The following is a 22611-nucleotide window of genomic DNA, read 5'->3' on the forward strand; positions in this document are numbered from 1 at the left end:
AGTGGCCTGGGACCCCGCTTTGCCGGGACCCGCTCGGACCCGCTCGGCCGGGGCACAGCTCTGCTGACCCCGGCAGCCTTCCTACACACCCTCTCCCCAGCCACTTCAGCTCGAAGACACGGTCTCCACACCCCACTTGACATTCAGAGCCTCCCTCTGCAGAGTTCCCTCTGCCCCACCGCTCTGTCTCCTCCTGGGGTGTGAAGGCGAGGTGCCGAGAGGCGCTGGGTGGGTGGGAGGCCTCGGGGTGGTGTCCTTCGTCCCGCCAAGGAGCTTACACAGAGCAGCACCGTGAGGGCAGGACTGGCGGGCAGCGCATTGCTGTGGCCCTAGCACCTAGCACCACACCTGGCACACGGCAGATGCTCTAGAAATACCCCCAGCATGAATGAGACCGACACACACACACACGGAGGGCCCAGTCTCCTGACTTTCCACAAGCTCTCGAAGCTCCCCGCACCTGCACGGAGCTCACAGGTCGTGGCCCTGTTTACGGGCAGCTGCTAACAGAACACACCTGTCCTCAGAGTCTCAGGCCCTCCCACAGGCGGCCCCCTGAGCTGTGCTGCCAGGCTGCGGGCCTGCACCATCTCCTCCGGGAGACCCAGCAGAAAGGGACTTGACGGGAAGATCCACTCACACCTTCCCCGAGTGAACAGAAACTTCCTGGGGGGCCTTTCCCAGACCCGTGCAGCTGCGCCCAGCAGAGAACACGAGGGTGGAGGGCCTTCCGGCTCCCAGGATCACAGGGCCGGCGGCCGTGGCCGCCCGAGCAGCAGCTGCGCTCAGCTGGCCACGGGCCTGGGCTGGGGGCACCGAGTGTCTCAGAACTGCATGGGAGCAGCGCACCCACAGCGGAGCCAAACAGAAATGCCTGTCACTTTAAAAAGCAGAAGCAAAGGTTCTGAATCCGGTGTCAGCTGGTTTGAAAAAGCATGTCAGGTAATGACAAACAGATCACTCTACACTGCTCTGACTTCCCTGGATTATGACTGATGGGGAACAAAGGAAAAGAAATCATGTGTAACTGAAATACACCAGGGTTCAGACCTCGGCCCCCTGTGCCTCGCTCGGCCTGCGCTGGACCCTGCCGCGCCGCCCTCTGCACCCTGAAGCCAGGGGGACTCTCGGAGGTGCAGAAAGGGGCGTGATGAGTTCATCGGGGGCAGCTGGCGTGAGCTGGGTGCTCTCATGCCCACTGGTGAACTCACCCCCACTCCTCTGCCTTCCCGGCTCTCAGATGCTCAGCCCCCCACGGCCAAACGCCGAGTGCCCCAGAACACAAAGCACCCTGCTCCCAGCTCCCTGCAGGCTGGCAGCTGCTTGCCCAGCACTGTTCCTTCCCTAATGAATTTGCATCTTCCTGTCCCAGGAGCTTTGGTGGCTGCAGCTCGCTCACGTGCCGCCCACAAGCGCAGCCTGCTCTGGTAGCCAGCTCTCAGACCTGGGAGACAGACAGACACGGATAGAGCAGCCAGACATCTGAGCTTCTCGGGGGTGGACATGGAGGGAGGAGCAGCTGGGCTGGGGCAGGACTGCGGTGGTCTCAGGGGACAAGCCACCTGGCCTGAGTCCTAGGGCACGGCGCAGGACTGAACCGGGCCGGCCTGCACCTGTCGCCAGGGAACACTGCAGGCAGCAGCGGGGAGCAGTCTGGGGGGTAGTCTACAGGTGCGGTGGGGACACCCCGACAGGGAGTGCTATGTGCAAGTGGGGAAGGGTGAGGCTGGCAGGGAAGGCCACTCGGGCCGTGTTAGAGTCTGAGTTTTTCCCTGAGCGACTCAGGAGCCCCAGGGTGTGACTGCAGAATGGCCAAGGGGATACGTGGTCAGAGAGAGGCTGGCGATGAGCCTGAGCAGACAGGCAGTGCGGGGGGTGGCACGTCCCGGGGCCGGGCTGCCGGGGGCCTGGGGGGGGGGGGGGCTGAAGCGCTGTCAGGGAGAGGTATCCAAGAGGAGTGGGCACTGAGCTTAAACACAGGGTGGACAACGCTGCGACTCTTGAGAGAAAATCCTGCAGGAAGTGGCCGATTTGAAAGATGAAAACAGATACTGGTAGAAATGTAAACTAGCGTTCATGGAGCACGTACTGTACGCTGGGCAGTGAGCCAAGTGCACGCACGCGATCTTACTCATGTGCAGTGTGTTTAGTTCATGCAGCACTCACGGCTGGTATCACCGTCCGCCCCTGCTCAGTCCCACCCCCACCGAGGGCCCAGCTGTCAAGCGAGGACACAGCACAGGCAGGCACTGGTCCAGGTCACTGCACAGCCTCTCTGCCCGCTGCCACCTCTGCGAGCACCCGGCTCGGGCCCAGCTGCTCTGGGCTGCACTGGAACACACCTGGCCCAGCGGCCCTCCCTGGCCATGGCTCACAGGCTGCTCAGATGCACTGTGCTGCCTGGAGGTGGTGTGCCCAGGAGAGAGCCAATGACACTAGTGACAAACAGAGCTGGACTTGGAACTCTGACTCGCAACCTGGGCAAGTCACTTGATGTTGGGAACCCCAGTTTGCTCATCTCAAAGTGGGGATAGTCACTCCAGCCTTCGGAGGTCACTGAGGGGAGTTGCGTGGGAGAAGGGGCATGAAGGTGTCGAACAGAGGCAACTCTCATTCTCAGTCGGTGCTCGGGTTTGCCGATTCGGCCCCTTCTGCCCTCTGGGGACACCCGCTGGACCGGACCCCTTGGCCAGAATTTCTCTGTTTGTCCACTGTCCAGCTGACCCAGTGCCACCCACCCCGAGGCCCCAGCAGGTGGGACCTGTTGGGGTCATGTAACATGAGGACATGGCTGTTGGAACAGTCAACGTTTACGCACTGGACGGCGGCTGTCTGGTTTCAGCTTCGACAAGTCACGTGTGCACAACCTGGCCACCGGCTGGCCCCCTCCCGCTCTCTAGGGTGCACCACAGCTGACAGGAGAGGGGGAGCTCGTGGATGTGCGCACAGGGGCCAGCGGGAGGACTGCACTCTGCACCGCGAGCTGGAGCTGGACGAACACCATCCCAGGGAGGGCGTGCGGCCGGGCAGGACAGACCCGGACAGGGGATTCCGGCAGGTCGCTCAGGGCCGGAGAGTGAGGAGGGACAAACCCGCAAGAGCCGCGGGACCGCGGTGCTCTTCCCACAGCGCCGTGTGGGGCACGAGGGCGCTCGGGGCCGGGAGCCGGGGTGTGCACCGAGCGGGTGGAGAGAGAGGCGGAAGCTGGTGCAGGGCTGAGAGGGCACCTGAATGGACTTCCTAGAGGAGGCACGACCTGAGCCAGGCTTAGGAAGTGAGGGGTTCAGCTTCGCCCCAGCCAGTAAGGTGGGACCGCAGTGGCCGGTGTGGACAGGAAGTCCAGGGCAGTCCCGGGGGATAGAGGGGCTGAGGGGACAGAGGCTCACCCTGAGTCTCGCCCCTCTGCCTGGCCCCCAGGACTGCCGGTGGCCCAGCGGGTAGCAGGACTTGCCTGTGGGGCAGGTCTCTGCAGGCCTCTGTGGGCGCCTGTCGCCAGGGAGTGAGCAGCGTTCCGGGAGGGCCGAGGGGAGCAGGCCCTGCCAGCCTCTGGCTGTGGTTTCCCTCCACCCGGGCTGGGCTGTGCTCCTGAACCAGCAGGTGGCGCTGCACTGACTGGGGAGCGGGAGGGATGCTTGGACTCCCCACCCCAATGGGGCTCCCTGCTGACCCTAGGGGCTCACAGCCAGGGGACCGAAGGTGCTCCTGGGAAAGCAGCTGCGTGGATGGCATTTGGTAGGAAGGAAGGACTTGGCATCAAATAGGAACACCCGGCCTGCCAATCTGCCCTGCCCGGGCCCCAGGCTCAGTGCTGCACCACTGTCCCCAGGGCTCAGGCCCGAGGCCCTGGCTCTGCCTTCATGCCCCCTTTCTCCCCACCTACCCATCCCATCGAGCAACGTCCTCTCGCTCCATCTTCAATATCGATTCGGGACACGACCATTTCCCCACTGCTACTACCCGGACAGCTGCTTCCACGTTGCTCCTACATCTATTCTCAGGTCGGCAGTCAGAATGAGATCCCTTTAAAACACGTCGGATCTCGGATCTCAGTACTCTGTCCAAAACTCCAGGGCCCGCCGCACTCTCGGGAAAGCCCAAGTCTTAGCAAGCCCTGCCCAGCCCACAGAAGCAGAAAGGGTATGGGAGGCATCTGATCAATGTTTCTCTCTCACATCAGTATCTTTCTCTTTCCTTCTCTCTCTCTTTCCCTTTCTCTCTCTCTCAAAACCAATGAATAACGTATCCTCCGGTGAGGATTAAAAGAAACAAGTGCACCCTACTGCACATGGTGCTCCCTCCCCGCTCCGGCTAGGTCTGCCTGTCCCCGCTCCCGCTCCGTCCCCCTGTCCCCGCTCCCAGTCCGTCCCCCTGTCCCCGTGTGCTGTCAGGGTCACGAAGGCAGAGATGTGTGTTTTGTTCCCTCCTAAACACTCACTGGGTATTTGTGTGTGTGGTCTCAGACTTGCCTCTGTGGACAGCAGTCCTGGCAGGGATTGGGGTAACGCCAGACCCCTCCGAACGGCTCATCACCCCTAAAGGAGCGGTAAGCACCCTCCTCAGCCCAGGGGCACCGTCAGCCCCACCCCTGTCCTGCTCCCACCTCCCACCTGGCCCAGCACTCACCGTCCACTGGATTGAGGTAGTCGTGGAGATGGGGTGTGCCGGTGGCGCCCCCAGTCTGCACGAGCAGGTCCCCATAGGGCGTGGGGTGGCCCGCCATGAGGGTCATCTGGTGGTAATAGTCTGAGGGGTTGGTCCCTGCCGGGGGGAGACCAAACAGTCCCCTTTCTTTAAGGTGCTCATGGACCACTGTGGGAGAAAGGAAGAAGGAAAAAAAAGCCATCAGAATCTGGCAAAAAGAAAAAAAAGAGAAATACAAACTGGGTTGAGGAGTCCCCCTCAGTGCCCTCTAGTCCATGCTCTGCCCCTTGGGCCCCTGTGCCCCCTCCCCCGGCCCCTGGTCCGCACTGAGCAGACAGGACGGGGTGGGTGTGTTTCTGCTGGTTGGGAGACCAGACTCTCCGATCCACGTTCGTCCATTTCGCCAAAGCTGTAAACCCCACCGTCTCCTTCCCTCCACACCCTGCAGAAGCCCACAGCTCCAGGCCCACGGGGCCCGTGGTCCAGTCGAGGCTTCAGAGGAAAAAGCTGCAAATGGAGGAGCCACGGCAGCAGACAGGTGGGCCCTGGCTGTCCACTGACCTTCCCAGGTGACATCACAGCCCAAGCTGGCGGCCTGGCCAGACAAAGCCCCTCCCTGCCCAGTCCAGCCGCTCCCTGGGCCGCAGCTGGAGCCCGGCTGTCTGGGTCCAGCCCTCGCTCGTCCACCTGGGCCTGAGCAGAAGCAGGGCTGATGCACCCCAGCTCTCAAGGGGCCTGGCCCTCAGGGCTATGGTGTCAGGGGAAGGACGGGGAGCTCGGGAACCACGCACACCCAGGGTGAGCCCTAGCTTCTACCTAGTATGCAAAACCAGGAGGGGGCACCTCTCTCAGCCTCCCATCTGTAAAATGGGGTAATAACACCACCACTCACATCATTCTTACACATGGCTGTCGCAGCCAGCGTGGTGCGGCGCGCTCGCCAGGTCTGCGCGGGCACAGCGCTGAGGGGCCAGCCACCCCCTAATTTCACTGTCACCACACTGCGAGCCACGGGCCCTCGTCACGCTCCCCGTGGCAGATGAGGCTTCTGCACTCAGAGCCACAGATCTTGCCTCAGGTCACACAGCAGGGGGTTTGAACCCAGAGCTCAAGCTCCTAACCACTGCACACCACGGCCTCGCTGCTGTCCGTCCTGCAGACACCACGGAGATCTCAGGTGGCCGGGAAGAGAAGCAGCGGTCAGTAGAAGAGGCTCTCCTCCTCCTCCTCCCTCTGTCTCCTGTGCATCCCCTAGAGAGAGCCCTGGCCTCCAGTCAGCCTGATGCTTCAAGGCCTCGGCCTGCCTCAGCCGTGACAGAAACACCCTCCTCTCCCCTCCCTGCCGGCCACCTCCTCCCTGAAGTCTTCCCTGCGTGCCCATTCATCCTCAGGGCACTTGCAATCCGGCAGATGCTGCCTTGGTCGCTGGCAAACTTCCCAGGCCTCTTGTGAGCCGGCGCACTGGGGCTGGACAGCTGATGGTGCTGCCCCGGCCCTGACATGGGAGCTGGGCCAGGGCCAGCGAGCCTCAGGGCACCTGGTCCACCCCGAGGGACACGATCATGCAGATTACCACATCCTCTCTGGTGCTGAACCCATCCCTGCTGTCCTGCGGGTTTGGGGCTGGGATGAGCGGGTATGGTAGGAGCCACACCAAGGGGTACATCAAAATCAGGCATAACATCAGTGCTCGGTCAACTCAAAGTCTGCCTCAAGGGCAGCCCTGTCTAGCCACTTAGCTCTCCTTGGGCCATACGGCTGTCGGCTGCGACTAGTGTCCTTGGTCCATGAGACCCCTGGAGAACGCTCTGCTCCTCACCCCTCCTACAGATCCCGCAGGGCCACTGTGGCCCAGGCCCGGGACTGCCAGGCTCCGCCTCCCCCCTGGTCACCCTCCTCCTGAACAATGTGTGGCAGCTCCTAGGTTGTGACGGGCGAGCACAGCCTTGACGCTAACTGCTGTCAGCACGGGACTGCACGCCCTCTGGGCTCTGGAGGCCGCCGCCCACAGCGCGGGGTCAGCAGGGCGCCCCCTCCGGAGGCTTCTGGGGGCTGCTGGCTTCCGTGGCTCGTGGTTACTCCACTCCCATCTCTGTGTTGTCTTCTAGGGAACTTGTCCTTGGATGGAAGGCCCGAGTGGACAGTCCAGGGTGACCTCCTCATCTCAAAATTCCTGACGTAACCACATCCACCAAGGCCCTTTCCCCAAACCAGGCATGCTCTCAGATTCAGGGTGAAACATGGACGTACCCTCTTGGGGTGCCTCAGCCTACCACACCACGTGTGGACTCCTAGGCCAGGGCAGCATTTAGTGGAGCTGCGTCCTTGCACTCCGGGTCACCAGGAAGGCGTGGAGAAGCACAGGCCACTTTCCAGGAGACAACAGTGTGAGCGGAGGCAGCATAACCCTTGAGAACATCTCGGCTAGGTCACGGTCACTAGGGGACCCACGCAGAGTTCGGGCTGGGTTCTAGCCTGAGAGGCCATTTCAGAACGGTGCCACACTCTGGCTGTCCGTTCTCGGTCCCGCGGCTGCAACCATTTGCCTGGTCTGGTTTCTGTTTGGGGAAGACCAGGCAAAGTGCCAAGCTCAAGGCCAAGGGGATGAGCCTGACGCGTCAGGGAGCCTTTCTGGACATTTGGAGACTGAAATCCTTTTCTTTGCAAAACTCCAGCCTCAGCCTTCTTAGACCTGGAGCTCGGCTCCAGCTCAGGGTCACACCCAGGAGCTTGGAGAGGACACACTCCTCTCGGTGAGGTGCAGGTGGTGGTGACGAGCGTTCCGCGGGGACCCCGTTTCCGGGAGCCTCTGCCCACCGGCTCACAAGTGCACGTAGCAAACGTCCGCTAGCCTGGCACCGACTCAGGGCAGAGAGGGAAGGTTTCAGTGGGCAGATTGTGAGAAGATTCACCTGGCTGCTTATTTCTTTTAACTTTAAAAAAAATTTTTTAACTACAGGTGACATACAACATCATATTAATTTCAGGTGTACAACACATTCGTGTAATTTAGGAGACGACCACCCCGATAAGTCTAGCACCCCCGCGACACCACACACAGCCGTTACTCACCGTCGGCAGGGCTGAGACCCCTGGCTGCAGAGATCGTGGGGAGCGTGGGGCTGCTGTGCACGGCACGGAGGTAATGCTCCATGTGGGGGCTCACGTACGGGTGGGGGGCGTTGAAGGGGGTCTCCCCAGGGCCGGCGGGGTGTGGGGAGAGCCGGATCAACGAGATGTCGGAGATGACAGGGCTGCCACTCAGGGCGGGGGGCCTGCGGAGACAAGAGCAGCTGTCTAAGAGGAGGGCCTGCCGAGGGGACGTGCAGGGCCCCCGCCGAGCGCAGAGCCAGCTGTCCCCGACCACCCTCACGCGGAGTCCCTGCCGGTGAATGCAGCTGCACGGTGCCCGCGTGCGGGGATGGAGTCCTCCGTGCACAGGACTGATGGCGGGCCGCAGGCTGTCACCACTGCTGCCCCGTGCCTGCTCACGGTGCACACGCCGCGGTCACAGACCAACCTTTGCTGAATGAACGAGTGCGTGCGCTCGCAGATGTATGGAACACAGGGCATGAGAATGTGAACTCCAGGAGTGAGGTGCAAAGAGCTCGTATTCCCAACAGAAATGAGGAAAGGGGGTGCCCGGACGGAGAGAAGGTTTGACTCGGTCGGATCGGGTGTGGAGCGCTGGGCCGCAGGAGCGCCGTGAGGGAAAAGGCCGATGGCCGAAGTGCGCTGGAACCAGGCTGTCCCTGTCGGGAAGGCCACTTCGTCTCCGTACACGGAGCTCCTTCCAACGCTAGCAGCCTCCTTCTCGGGTGCCCACCCATGGTCCGGCCTGAGCCCGCCTGGGTCCCTCTTGGTCTCTGTGTGCCCTGGCCGGCCCTGGAGGAGGTACCAGCTGTGCTCAACACGAGGACGAGGCTTCACACACCCCTGCTCCCGGGGACCCCACAGCTGCCAGTTAGCTGTGGGTGCTGAGCGCTCAGCTGCTCCAAAACACGCCTATTAAGAAAAAGCACAACCAAGTCACTGGGGACGAAGTTTTCCAAAACTTAATTTTCAAGTGTTTTCAGAAAACAAGGTCTCTCTATGACTTGGTGGAATGCAAAGAAAAGAATGTGCTAGAATCAGACAAACCTGGATTAGAACCTCAGCCTTCAACAGCTCAAACTGAGCACTTCATTGAACCTCCCCAGCCTCAGCCTCCTCATCTGTGAAATGGGATAACGACAGCACCCATTCCACAAGGTTGCCAGGAGGATGACAGTCCCCCAGACGGTGACGCAGCTGCCAGCCCGCTGGTGCAGTGTCGGCACCACGCGTGGAGGGGAGGCCCCAGAAGTGCCCGGGGCCTCAGAGCCTTCACCTTGGGTTGAGGTTGGAGGCAAAGAGCTGGTATTGTTAGAACTGGTTGCTGCAGAGGGGCAGCATGTCTGCGGCGGGAGCAAAGCGGAGCTCACGGACAGTGTTCAATAGTGCATGGAAACTGGGTTACAACACGAAGCCAACCAGGACTCAAACAGGTGTTCTGTGAAGAACATCACCTGTGCGCAGGGAGGAAGCCTCGGTGTGACCCCTGGGACAGACCTGGGGTTGAGAGGTAAAAGTTCTGGAAAGCTGAGTGTCCAGCTGGACACTAAGAGGACCTACAGGATGCTGGTCCCAAGTAGCCTGCCCAGGTCTCCCTGGCACTGGGGTTGCCCTGTGGAGCCCACTGACCACGAGGCCCATGCGATAAGCCGTTGGTTGCGGGGGATTTAAAGCAATGTGTTTAGCCACATGGCAGCCTGGGTGTCTGTCTAAGCTGACCCCCATGCACTGGCCAGGTGAGCCTCTCCCAGCAGGAGGCTGGACTGTGGTGTCGCCTCGGTAGCGTGCACACCACAGTGGGGCCACCCTGGTGGGATTGGAACCCAGTGCAGCCCCAGAAGGTGGGTTTGAAGGTGGCAGGTGGGGCCCGAGTCTCCACTTGGAGCACTGGGACTTTTATTTCCACACTGCCACCCTTTCCGCCACATGCCGTCACCACGGAGACAGGGAGCTTGTTCCTTCAAGGGCACCTCCTGCGGTCTCAGGCCCGGGAGCTGTTTGCAGGGGATGACCTCGAAGCAGCAGTCCCTGACGGAAGCACAGCTGCACGGCCCTCGGGAGACGTAAACCCTCCAGCGCCACCGGGACGACCGGGGTCCAGAGAGGGAAGTCACCCCTCCAAGTGCTGCAGTCAGAGATGCAAGCCAGGATTCAGCCCAAGTCGGCCTCATCCCAGGGGCCACCCGCCCCACCAGAGAAAACACCCAGGTCTCCCTGTTCCCTGGTGCGACAGGGCAGGCAGCTCGGAGAGGCCACGCCATGGCCCAGGACAGATTAGACGGGACGGGTGAGCCAGGTCAGCTCACACAGCTGACGGGAGGTGCAGGGGACGGGCCTGCTGGTCTGGGAGAGCTGGGGTCCGGGCTGGCGGAGCCCCGAGGAGGCAGCACTCCAGGCCCCTCTGCAGGAGCACAGCCGGACTGGCCGCGGCGGGGCGGGAGCCCGCACCTGGGCCGTGCCCGCTGCTTCCACACACTGGTTTCCTCGCTAAGCCCGGCCCTTCCCACTTAGCGGGGTGTCCACGGCCAGGACACTGCCCCTCTCCAGCATCTCACCAAGGTGGCACAAAAGGACCAGTGGTGGGCACTTGTAGGAGGTTAACACTGACTCTCTCCTTTGCTTCTCAGCAACAAGTCAACATGAGGTGTGGAGCATCGGCTGACCTGGGTGTTCAGTACCCAAGACAGCAGGCCCATCACCAGCACAGCCACGATGCCTGTCCAGACACCTCCTCCAGGAGGCCTCCCAAGACGGCCCCTCCGCACAGCATACTAGCTGTGCCCTGCCCTGGCATCTCCTCAAGAGAGGCTGACTGGGCGCCAGCATCACGGGCCACATGCATACATTTTCTTTTAATCCAAATGAAAAATTCATAAAGTAGGTGCTTTACGTCCATTTTACAGATGGGAACACAGCCAGCAAGGCTCGGTCCATTGCCTAGTCACTCAGACGGCAGGGAGTGGACCCACAACCTGTCCAGGTGGGTCTGGGCCTGCGCCTGTCCCCTCAGTGGAGGGATGGGGGCTCCTGAAGAGTGGGGTTCTTTGTGTGCGGGACTCGGGGAGCACGACGGGGGGGCGCACCTGAGAGTGGGACAGCCTTCCCCACAGCTTCAGCCCCCTTTCTGTCTTCGTCCCCATTCCACCCCACCCCCGCACAACCCAACCAGCCCTCGGGGGGACTAGGACCTCCCCTCACACTGTTGTGAATGACTGATGAGGATCCAGGGGCACACATGTTCCGAGAGATGTCATTTTGACAGACCAAATTTCGAATGGCTGAACTCCAAGCATCATCAATGCAGTTGAGGGCTCAGGGGGCTCCTCAGCAGCCCTGAAATCACATCCAAATCACCAGCCTACAAGGCAGGTTCTTCAGAGACCGAGCTTCTTTTCCTCAGACACTCACTAAGGGTCCCACCCCAGGACCTCACGAAGCTGGGCGCTGCAGTCCTGTGACCCGAGGACGTGCCGTGGAGCTCCCCAGGAAAGAGCTGCTGGAGAAGCCCAAGCCCCTGCTTCCGGCCAAGCCCCAGCTGGGGTCTCCTTCTATTTCCACACCTTCCGGGGGGCCAATCCTGGTCTCGCCGTGGCCTGCCCAGGCCTTGAATTCTGGCAACTGAGCAGAGGCTGAGGAGGATGGGAGAAGGGGCCAGCTTGTGAGCTCACCGCGAAGGGTGGTCAGTCTCCTGTGCTGTGGACACGCAGGCACGCACATGCTCATACGTGCAGGCCACAGAGTCTGCCTGTCCGCCGCTGTGCAGCTGGGACGCTCTTACACAACCTCTTCCCTCAGCCCAGCTCGGGACTCATCGGAGCCCGATTCTACCCGTTGTTTCTTCGTGTATTTGTTCATAAGCCCAACAAACATGTGCTGCACATCAAGTAGCAGCGGGAAGTCTGATGGGCCTCCGGCAGAGTGACAAGCTCCCTATGTGCCCCTGACTATGAGGAAAGGTTTCTTAGAGGTGACATTTGGGCTGGGTTCTGAAGGATGAATAGGAGTTTATGACGAAGTGTACAAAAAAGGATGGAGTGTAAAGATGTGGGTGTGTGAAAGTTATGCCCAGGGACTGGAGCACAGCCCACAAAGCACTTTGGGCTGGATCTGTATTGGATCCCCGTCCCTTCTTCTGCTGGGGAAGGGGGTGGGATGGCATGTGACCCGAGACCATCCTTACCCCCAGGCACCGTGACTGTTTCGGAGATGTGCCTGTGTGCCTGCAGCTTCGGGGACCCTTTGGGAAGCAGCAGCTTCGGGGGACCCTTTGGGAAGGGAATGCTCTCTGTCCTCAGGGCTTGTCAGCAGATAGGATGTGAGTGCGGAGCTGCTAGGGGCCTGGAGGGGAGAGGCCCAGACAAGAGGGTACACAGATCATCGGAGCTCAGGGATGCGGAACCCGTTTCCTGAACCCCTGGGTATGGATCCAGCTTCACCAGAAGCTAGCTAATACCGTTGGCCTTTCCAGTGTCTGAGCCAACAGATTCGTTTTTTAAAACCAGTTTAAGCCGAGTTTTTCTGTCTTAGGCAACGGCAAGGCCTGTCGAGACAAGCCTTATGACACATCCTCCCGTCCCAGAGTGATCCTGGGTTCAGCATCCTACGAGGCAGACTCGCGCCAGAGTGCGTCCGCCTGTCCACCCTGCCACCTGCAGGTTCTCCCTCCCACAGCTGCAGAGGCTGGTGAGGGCCGCTGTGTGGGCCCGTCCGTGTGGGGACAGGAGGCACCAGCAGGAGGCTCTGGGAGCCTGTGTGTATGTGTGTGTGTGCACGTGTGTGTGTGTGTGTGTGTGCGCACGTGCGCGCATAGGTGCCGGCCAGCCAGGGCCTGCAGGGCCAGCCTTGCCTGGCTCGTTCTGTCGCAGCAGACGACTCCGGCGCTTCCTCCCAACATGGCACCTGCTGGCCAGGACTGGCCTCCATCCGAAGGCTCCTTCACAAGGTCTTTCCTCTTCCCTCTTTCCCTTCCTTCCAATTCGGAGGGGTTCTGCAAAGCCCCTGGACAAGATTTCCTGGCCAGGTCCAAAGGCCAAGGTGACGGCCGGGGAAGAAAGAAGGCAAAGATGAAAGGAGACTGGACAGAGCAAGTGGGCACCTCGCTGGATGGCTGCTGTGCCCGCTGAGGTGGCCGCTGCGGCTGCTGAGCTGCGGCCATGCACAGGACACCGCCGCATGCCACACCCAGCAACGCCACAGCAGTTATTAGCTCCGTTTTACAGGGAAACTGAGGCTCAGGACAGTAGCAAGACTTGCCCAAGGGGCAGAGCTGGAAGGGACGCTGGTCTTTCTGACTGTGAGGTCAGACTCGGTACTGCGACATGGCCAGAGGTCCACCGAGAGCCAAGCTTCTGCCTCGGCTGCCTCTGCCCTCGAGTTCAGCTTGGCACCTTCCCAACGTCGCCTCGCTGGCCCTCACGCCGAGCCGGGGTGGGTGCTGGCTTAGGGGGACCCCACACATGTGGGTGAAGTCTGGACTTTCCAGATCTAGTCCCTCTCTGCCACCATGGTGGACCTCGGCGGGGCACCTGCCCCTGAGCCGTGTTCATCGGCAGGGCGGGTGGTGGGACCGGCAGCAGGGCAGCTGTGAGGTGGGCTGGCCGAGGGTGGACAGTGTCAGGGTGGCCTTGGGATGGGCTGGCCGAGGGTGGACAGTGTCAGGGTGGCCCTGGGATGGGCTGGCTGAGGGTGGACAGTGTCAGGGTGGCCCTGAGGTGGGCTGGCCGAGGGTGGACAGTGTCAGGGTGGCCCTGGGATGGGCTGGCCGAGGGTGGACAGTGTCAGGGTGGCCCTGAGGTGGGCTGGCCGAGGGTGGACAGTGTGAGGGTGGCCCTGAGGTGGGCTGGCCGAGGGTGGACAGTGTCAGGGTGGCCCTGGGATGGGCTGGCCGAGGGTGGACAGTGTCGGGGTGGCCCTGAGGTGGGCTGGCTGAGGGTGGACAGTGTCGGGGTGGCCCTGGGATGGGCTGGCCGAGGGTGGACAGTGTCAGGGTGGCCCTGAGGTGGGCTGGCCGAGGGTGGACAGTGTCAGGGTGGCCCTAAGGTGGGGTGGCCGAGGGTGGACAGTGTCAGGGTGGCCCTGAGGTGGGCTGGCCGAGGGTGGACAGTGTCAGGGTGGCCTTGGGATGGGCTGGCCGAGGGTGGACAGTGTCAGGGTGGCCCTGAGGTGGGGTGGCCGAGGGTGGACAGTGTCAGGGTGGCCCTGGGATGGGCTGGCCGAGGGTGGACAGTGTCAGGGTGGCCCTGAGGTGGGCTGGCCGAGGGTGGACAGTGTCAGGGTGGCCCTGGGATGGGCTGGCCGAGGGTGGACAGTGTCGGGGTGGCCCTGAGGTGGGCTGGCTGAGGGTGGACAGTGTCGGGGTAGCCCTGGGATGGGCTGGCCGAGGGTGGACAGTGTCAGGGTGGCCCTGAGGTGGGCTGGCCGAGGGTGGACAGTGTCGGGGTGGCCCTGGGGTGGGCTGGCTGAGGGTGGACAGTGTCAGGGTGGCCCTGAGGTGGGCTGGCTGAGGGTGGACAGTGTCGGGGTGGCCCTGGCGCTGTGCCGGTGCTCAGCCAGTCTTGCCACCCTCCTTAGCTCTAACAGACGAGGAGACGTACGTTCAGAGGCTGGAGGATGGACCCAGCCTCGTCAGCCCACCGAGGCCTAGGGCCCTGCCCCTTGTGCCGGCTCAAGAGTCTGGAGAGGGGATGAGAGGAAAGGCCTACGGAGGAGAACGCGCTGCCGCATGTCACTCGGGCCACACGGCAGGCAAGGGAGCGTGCCTGGACCCTGGGACAGGTGCTAGAGGGCACGTGGCTTCCACGGGCTGGGGGTGAGAGTGAGACTGCTTGGCGGGGGGAGGGCGTCTGACCCGCAGCCCAGGCAGACCCAGGACAGGCAGGGACCGTGCTCCCGCACGACGAGAGGAGGGGCGTGTTTGAGGAGGCAGACCGAGTGAGGTGCTGACTCCCCCAGACCCAGCAGGAGCCGCTGGGGCAGGCCTGTCCCCCGGGGTCCAGAGCTGGAGGAGGAGCCCTGGTAACCTGGAGCCGCCCCTCTGGATGGCTCTGTGCAAATACCTTGTCCGGCGAAGGTCAGCAGGGCCGGAAAAGGCAGGAGCGGGCCCCCCGAGGGCCACTCCGGCCCAGTGAACTGATGTGGATTCCTAACCAGCAGAAGCGTGACAGGTTGTCTAAGCCACAGTGTGCGGCAGGGCGTTCCAACTGCCACCTGCGTGGGCACGTGGTCTGGCGTGGAGGAGGCCCTCGGGAGGCTCGGACATCACCATCACGGTTACTGTCCCCTTTCTTCCGACTCTGGCAGCTCTTAGCAGAGCCTGTGTGTACTTCTCAGGACAGCCTGGCCCCCCCGGTGCTCTGTCAATGGCGGGTGGGCCAGGGAGGGAACCCCCTCCCTGCTGGAAGGGCACCTGAGCGCCGTGCTCCAGCCAATCCCTGTGCACACAGGGCTCCGGAACATGCCTTCCTGCCCGCCCCAGGATTACACGGTCGCTGACTCCCCACAGCTGAATGCACCCTGCAAACAGCCCCGACACGCCAACCCTCCTGCCCCAAGGATGGCTTGCTTGCACGCACCGTCCTGCCTGCGGGCTGAGATGCTACCACCCACCGGGATGACAGGGCATGGAAGAGGCCAGCGGGCTCAGAGGGGCAGCCACGACCCACTGCTACCGCGGAGCTGCTCGGGGCCAGGCGCCCCTGTCGGAAACGCCGGGCAGGCCCCTGCTCCGTGGAAAGGCAAACATTCCCCTAAAGCTGGCGTTACCTGCTGAGCTACTCTCGTCCCCAAACTGGGGCTCCTTAGTGCCAGGGCCGAGGGGCAGGCGAGTGTCTGCTCTAACCAGGGCATCCCGCAGGCCCGCCAACGGCAGCCAGAGCAATGTCCAGCCCCCGGGTGGAGTTCAATCTCCTCGCCAAGGGTTTGGTTTTGTTGTTTTGGGGGGTTTTGTGTGACATGTGAAACTGTACACTGCCAAGCCTGCGTCCATGTTTTTCCATCGATTATTTTAAAAAGGTTCAGAAATCAAGTCCTTTTCAAAATAGACTCGGGATTTACAATGGCAACATGTACAGTGAGTTCTTTGGAGAGCAGTGGAGAACTCCCGCCCGCCCGGACCAGTTCCTGTGTCAGCTGCACGCAGCCCTGTGTCCTCACTGCCGGGCCCACGCGGGGGAGGCTCGGAACCAGCGAGCAGGACCCCCCGAGGAGGGCTGAGACCGCCGCGTCCAGCCAGCCAACCTCGCTGAGCGTGGGCCTGACAGCACTCCGCCGGGACCCCCAAAGTCAGGAAGGTGGGCAGGTGGCCACAAACCCGACAAGTGCAGCACCCGGTGTGGTCAACCCCAACAGTCCCAGGCTCCACCCTGCAGCTACACGTGCACAGATCTCAGCTAAGTGCGTGAGTGTCCATGAGGCTGTGACGACAAACGGCCAGGGTGATGCTGCTGAGCAGGGTGCCCCAGATCCAGCCACTAGCTCGGGAAATTACAGCCTCCCAAACCATTAGTTCACACAGGTGCCTTGACAAGTCGCCACGCTGGGACCTGTGGGGTTATGAAGAGAGTGTGAAACTGACTGTAGCCTGCAAACAGAACACGAGTGCTGGAACACAGCAACAGGCGAGAAGGAAAGAATCCATCCACTCTGCGGGGGCAATCTGAGAAGGCTTCCTGCAGGAGGCAGCATCTGAGCTGGGCCTAGACTCTTATAGAACAGAAAGAAGGCATGAGTAGTGCAGGCCTGGTGTGCTGAGGCAGGAGAACAGCTGAACAGAGGGCGGGTCACACTGGGATGGCGCTAACACAGTCCCGGGGCTGAAACTCTGACCAGACAGCTGGGTGGAGGAGAAAATCCGGAAGGAAAAGCAGTAACAGAGCTACATTACAACGGGCAGCTCTCTGCACCCAGGGAGTGAAGAGAGCAGGCTGAGCTAGGAGAGGTTGTTTGCAACACAGAACTAATCACGAATGAGTCACCTCACGATATAAAACGCTATTCAAATCGACAGGAAAATGACAATCCCCCAGAAAACGGGCCAAGTTGCTGAACAGGTATTTCACTAGAAGGAAACATCATCGGCCAATAAATAAAGGATGATCGCTTCATTAGTAATATGGAAAAGAGAAAATTAGAATCCCAGGGAGATGCCACTTTGGCAAAAATTTAAATGTGGATGACATCATCCTGGCCACAAAGAGGTGGAGTAAACTGAGCCCCCCGCCCCCCCAAAAGTCTGGCACATCTAGGAGGCTGGAACGTGAACGCCCTCTGAGTCAGCAGTCTCGTTCCCAGACGCACGTTCATTCCAAAGAACAGGCCGCACACGAGGCCGGAGGACGGGACCGGAGCACCCACTGCCTTACGGTTCAGAACAGCAGAGGCACAGACGCGTCCCAGACGCCACCGACACAGAGCAGGGGGAACTAATGAATTCAGGGCCCCACCCGTGAACGGGCAAATCTGCAGAAGGAACCGTGTGGTGTGAAAAGCAGGAATACACCTTCAACGACTCCATTTACACACAGAACACAGGACAAAACTGCACAATGCACTGCTGGGGGCATCACCTACAAGGCAGACACTACAGGTGTCGGGGTGACACTCCGAACCCTGAGCACGTGGAGCGGAGCAGCTGGGCTAGAAGCGAGGGCACATGGGGCCTCAGAGGGGCTGCCCGGCCTGGTCCGTGGGCGGGGCGGGGCACGAGGATTACATTGTAACCACGCCTTCACTATTCTTCTGTACATCTTTGGTAGTTAATACAACCAAGTTTTTTAAAAAGCATAGCTGGGTAGAAGCTGGCTTTGGGTTAGCAGTGGGCTGAGTGGACGCGGTTCTGGAGGGCAGTGGAGTGGCCAAGGGCTGGTCGTGAACTTGTGTGGGCTGCTGGTGGGTGTGAGGTGCAGTGCTTGTCCCCTGGTCACCCAGCGGGCTCACCTTGGCCACCTCATCTGTCTGCCGCCAAGGCTCCCTCCAGCCAGGTCCGGCCCACGACAGGCCTGCCCTGTGGCCAGCACACATCTGTGCCCACACGAACGCGTCCAACCCTGCGCTCACCCTGTCCGGCTGGCCGCGCGCTCCGCCAGACCTCGCTGCGCGCTCAGCTGTGGCTGCCTACCTGGAGCCGCAATAAAGACATCACTGTTCCCAGCTGACAAAGAGCAGATTTCTCACTAAGTAAACACTGATGTTTTGGTAGGGAAATTAGGTTATAAAATTGCGCCTACAAAGGGGGCCATACAGATGGACTTGGTTAAGCTCTAGCCCTGCAGACAAGAGGGGTTAATTCAATCGCCCACTCTTTATCCCACTGTCCCCCCACCGGAGCAAAAAGATAGAAAGGTTATCAGCTTTTCAAACATAAAAACCAAAAAAGCATAAAACAAGAGGAGAGCATCAAGGAGCCTTTTCCCGAGCGAAGTGATGACGTGCAGGGCTGGGGTGAACGGGAGGCCCTGGACGCGAGCCAGGGTCTGGAGTGGGGGCGGGGCGGGCAGGAACACAGCTGGCCTGGGAGGGCTGGGGGAGCCTGTCTGGATTAGCCTCCGCAGGTGACCTGTGGCTTGCGTTACCCTCCAGGTATGAGGGGCCTTTGTAAGAAAAGCAGCCCTTGGCTGAGCACAACTGAGCAGAATCTTCCAGAAAGTCACAGCTTACTGGGGCTGCTGTATCACAGGGCACACGTGAGGGGCTGGAAGGGGAGACCTGAGGAGGAATGATTCGCGAGGTCTTGGGGTCGGAGGGGGTCTTTAGTAAAAGGAGCGGTTTCATTAGCGTCACTAGGGCTCTGGGGGCAGGGACAGGCCCTCCCTGCAGTGAGGTCCCTCAGCTGGGCCTGGCCTGCCCAAGTGGTGTGTGGAATTTCCGTTCCTGGACTCCTGTCAAAACCAGATGGACAATCCCTAACGGTGTAGACAATCGTCTTCCTAGAGGTGGGTGTGCTGCCGATTTCCACCAAGCTTCTGAGTCTATTGCGTGTGCTTTGAAAAGGGCCCTCAGTCCTACTCCCGTGGGCATGGAGGCCCCTCATTGGAACAGGGGCACCCCACAAAGGCAGTGGCGCCCCCGGTGGGCTGGGGAGGGATGGGGAGAGGCAGCCTTCAGGGCCTTTCCTGGTTTCCTGGTGCTCTGGGCCCCCCCTGGTTCCCTGGCCAGCACACCAGCCTGAACTGCCCAATTTCTCCCCATTCCCCTCCCAGACCACGTGCCCCCTTGGGCCTGTAACCCCAGCCCCTGGCACAAGGCTGGTACACACAGGCACTGGGTGAGTACGTCCAAACGAACCTCCCTCATGAGTGAAGCAATAACTAATCTCTACGTGCTTGGGCGGGACTGGTCAAGTTCACATTTCAGAGGCGCAGCCCTGGGAGGAGAGGATGGAGGCTCCCACTGTGCCCAGCAGACGTCTTCCCCACGGCCCGGGACGCGTTAGAGATCAGCGGTGCAGAGTGGCAGGGGCAGCTCTGCCGCAGGGCACTGCTCCACGCTCCTGCCACAAGTGTGGGCTCGGGCTGGCAGGAGCGACCCTGAGCGACAGCCCTCGGGGCACAGATCAGCTCAGCAACAATGACGTGGGCAAACACATTCATGCATTCTGGGCGCTGGCATCAGCTGCTCCCTGGAGTGGTCCCCTGGGCCTGTGCAGTGGGAGAGACCCCCCCCCCCCCCGCAGAGGGCAACCTGCCCACCAACACCTGCATCAGAGATCGATCCTTTGCTTAATTACTGTGGTGTTTCCACGCCCTCCTGCAGGGGTGAGACGCTGCAGCTCTGAGCGCAGCGGGATGCCCCTTCCTCTCCGACGATGACCATGGTGTGGAGACCAGCACAAGCGTGGGGGTCTGAGTCACGGGGAACCTCCCGCTCTCTCCTCTATGGCTTGGGGAGGATATCACCCGCCTTGCAGGGTGATGGGAGGACTGGATCGAACACCATCCCCCGAACCCCGCAGAGTGCCTGGAAAGACAGAGGGCTTCCTCCGGTCCACACAGGCGTGCGTAAAGCACAGTTGTTCGCACGCACTTTCGAGAAGCTGTGCCACGGGCTCCCACGCTCATCTGAGCCTCACGACCACCCCACGGGTGCTGCTGCACCCACTTTGACAGGGGGACACGGAGTCTCACGGGGGTTACACAGCCAGCTCAAGGGCACAATGGGTATGAGTGGCACAGGCAGGATTTGGACTCCGCCCCACCCTGTTCTGCCTACATCCATAAGGTGTGGGGCAGGAAGTGGCCAAGAGGATGGGGCCCTGCAGGACAGGAGAGACCCCAGCAGGTCACCTCCAACCTTGCAGGACGGTTCCATGGGCTGGGGCAGCTCCCCCCCCCCATTTCTGCACCACGGTGTGCCCTCCTGCCCTCGCTGCTGGCTGGGGAAAGGGGGGCTCCTTCCAGAGCCCAGAGCAGACAGCTCCTCTTCTGTGAGGGGCGAGCGCTCATCCGAGATCAAAGAGCAGGCCGCCTTATCAGACACGCTCCTCAGTAAACTTCCCCGGGCAGAGCCCACTGAACGAGCTGTCCGTGCCGGCCCCTCCTGGAGCTGGGATCCATCCGAGGCTCTCAGAGCCAGGCGTCTCCAGCAGAGGGCTCGCGGCGGACAGTGGGCCTCGGGGGTCAAACTGCCCAGGCTCAAATCTCCGCTGTGCTCCTCACTAGGAGAATGACACTGGAGAAAGCAGCCAACCTCACCACGCCTCAGTTGCCCTACTTACCAAGCGTGCATGACCGTGCTGCCTTCCCTGTACGGTGTTGATGAGGGTCAGAGGGTATAATCCAGAAGCCTGAACCCCGACTGTGGCTGCCCAGAGGGGAAGGGGCCTGCCCGAGGGACCTCTAGGGCCACTCACATCACCGTGAGCCCAGGCCCACACCCATGTGCGCCCTGTCCCCAGACAGCCACGGGCAGTTGGCATGCTGCCCTACAAGCAGCCTGGTCCCGGGTTCTGGGCTCCGTGTCCTGGCCGTCCAGCAGCTCGGAAGCGGTCGGCCACGCGGGTTTTAGGGAGCACTCCCTGGAGACAGAGGAGAGCGAGAGGCCAAGGGGGTGGGGAGGGACAAGGGCCCTGGGGGGTGACTGTAGGCCCAGGAGCCAGCAGACTCGCCCTTCGGAAATCTCATCTCTCCACACGCTTCTGAAAAGCACACGTCCGCAGAGGGAGGAGGACACTTCTTTGTGAAACACTAGGTCAGGCCTCCCTGACCATGAACCTGGAGGGTTGTGCCGGAGTGCAGAGGACATAGCCCACGTCTGTCTCCCACCCTCCCTCGGTGCCGAGGACGGGCGGGCCCGGCAGTGCAGGGGCTGCGAGGGGAGCAGGCCGGCTGACGACTCACAGCAGCGGCCGCCTTTGCGGACACTGCCCTTGGAAGAGGCCGTCTCCAACCCCCCGGACCAGGACGTTCATGGCTCAGCCAGCAACGGCAAGGACACCACTTTGTCGGTGGAGCAGGGGGCCGAGCGCCCCGTTAGCATGCCGCTGCCATGAAGCGGGATCAGGTGGCGTCAAGCTCTCCCGGGGGCTCTGGGTAATTTGCACGTGTGACCATCACACGTGCACAGACGACGGTGGGAGGTGGCCGCTCACACCCTCCAGCTGGCATTTCCTCTTTGGTGGAAGGACCTGAGCCAGCGGGTTGACTTTACATGAATTGACAGCGAAGCCCCAGAGCCATCTGTCCCTAACAAGAGTCCCCTCCTCTCCTCTGAGCAGGGCGGCCTACAGCTCACACCAGGTGCCCTGCAGGGAGCGCTCAGTGGTGTTTGGTCCAGAATCTAGGCAGGTGCCAGGGGTCCTGGATGTCGGCGGTCAGGTATGGAGCCTGGCAACAGAAGGGAGGGGACTGTCCTTATGGTTGAGACACAGCTGTCCACGGCCCCCAGGCCCCACCCCAACAGGCAGATGTCCTTCTGCGAGCCAAGAGTACGGACAGACTCGGGCCAGCCTGCAGGCAGTGGGGCCGTGAACAGGTGATGAAGGGAGCCACCCCATGCTGCAGGGTCCTCATCGTGGGGAGAAAAGGCTCCTCACCCTGTGGGCTCTGTGACTCAAAAGCAACACACATCTCTGGACCTGCTTTCGTGGGTGTGAAAGAAGCGAGGTGGCCTGTGGTGGTCCCCACACCGCCTGTGGCACCTGAAACAAGCAGACGCCCGTTCACCCCAGCCTGAAAGAGGCAGAACGTCTCGGCCAGGGCCCAGGAATGTGCATCTGTAAGACGCAGCCGAGCCCAGGTCTGCAGCGGGTTAGGAACCGCTGCAGACGGTCTCTGGACCCTCCAGGCTCCAGACACAGCCGGAATCGGTCCTCTCTGCAGCCCCAGGCAGGCTGGGATGGGGAGGATCCCACGCGCACAGTGACTCGAAAGGTCGACCCCAGCCCCTGACCCAGGAGCACAAGCGCCCACTTTCCCCACCTGGACACGATAGACTCGCCCCGGCAGCGCACACTCCTACAGGACACTGAGCAGCAGGAGTTCCAGTTGGGGATCACCCCGCCCCGCCCAGGCCCCGACACCCCGAGCCAGCTGCAGCGGCCCGGCCGGGAGGAGGTCCACACTGCCCCTCCTTCCTGTCGGCCGTCAGCAGGCAGCGGAGACACGGCGGGGCCTTCTCCTCGCGCTGCAGAACGGCCTCGGAGCCTCGGGAGCCTGTCCCTGGGGGTCACCGAACGCGCTGGACCCACGGGGTCACAGGGGAACTCTGGCAGACCCGCAGGGACACCCCACCCCTCTGTCGCCCGTCACACAGATAAAAGGTGCTGCCCAGGAGCCCATGGGCAGCGTGTCTGCCCTTCGGGAACCCTCTGAGCGTGAGCAATCTCTGCAAGTCCTGCTGAGGGCCGGCGCCTCCAGGTGAGGGGACGGTGGCTCCACCCGCGGG

The 22611-nt window shown here is 61.7% G+C and overlaps 1 protein-coding gene across 1 annotated transcript in view; it reads right to left on the minus strand.

Annotated features, from left to right (window-relative positions):
• The window catches only part of GLI2 (GLI family zinc finger 2), a 242209-nt gene that overhangs the window by 27467 nt on the left and 192131 nt on the right, over positions 1 to 22611 (minus strand). The window contains exons 4-5 of the mRNA XM_036254585.1: positions 7714 to 7916; positions 4624 to 4809 (exon numbers count right to left, since the gene is read on the minus strand). Of these exons, the coding sequence (XP_036110478.1) occupies positions 4624 to 4809; positions 7714 to 7916 (389 nt within the window). The remainder of the gene's footprint in view (positions 1 to 4623; positions 4810 to 7713; positions 7917 to 22611) is intronic.

The sequence above is a fragment of the Molossus molossus genome, unplaced genomic scaffold (genome assembly GCF_014108415.1).
Source record: "Molossus molossus isolate mMolMol1 unplaced genomic scaffold, mMolMol1.p scaffold_m16_p_11, whole genome shotgun sequence".
Taxonomy (NCBI): domain Eukaryota; kingdom Metazoa; phylum Chordata; class Mammalia; order Chiroptera; family Molossidae; genus Molossus; species Molossus molossus.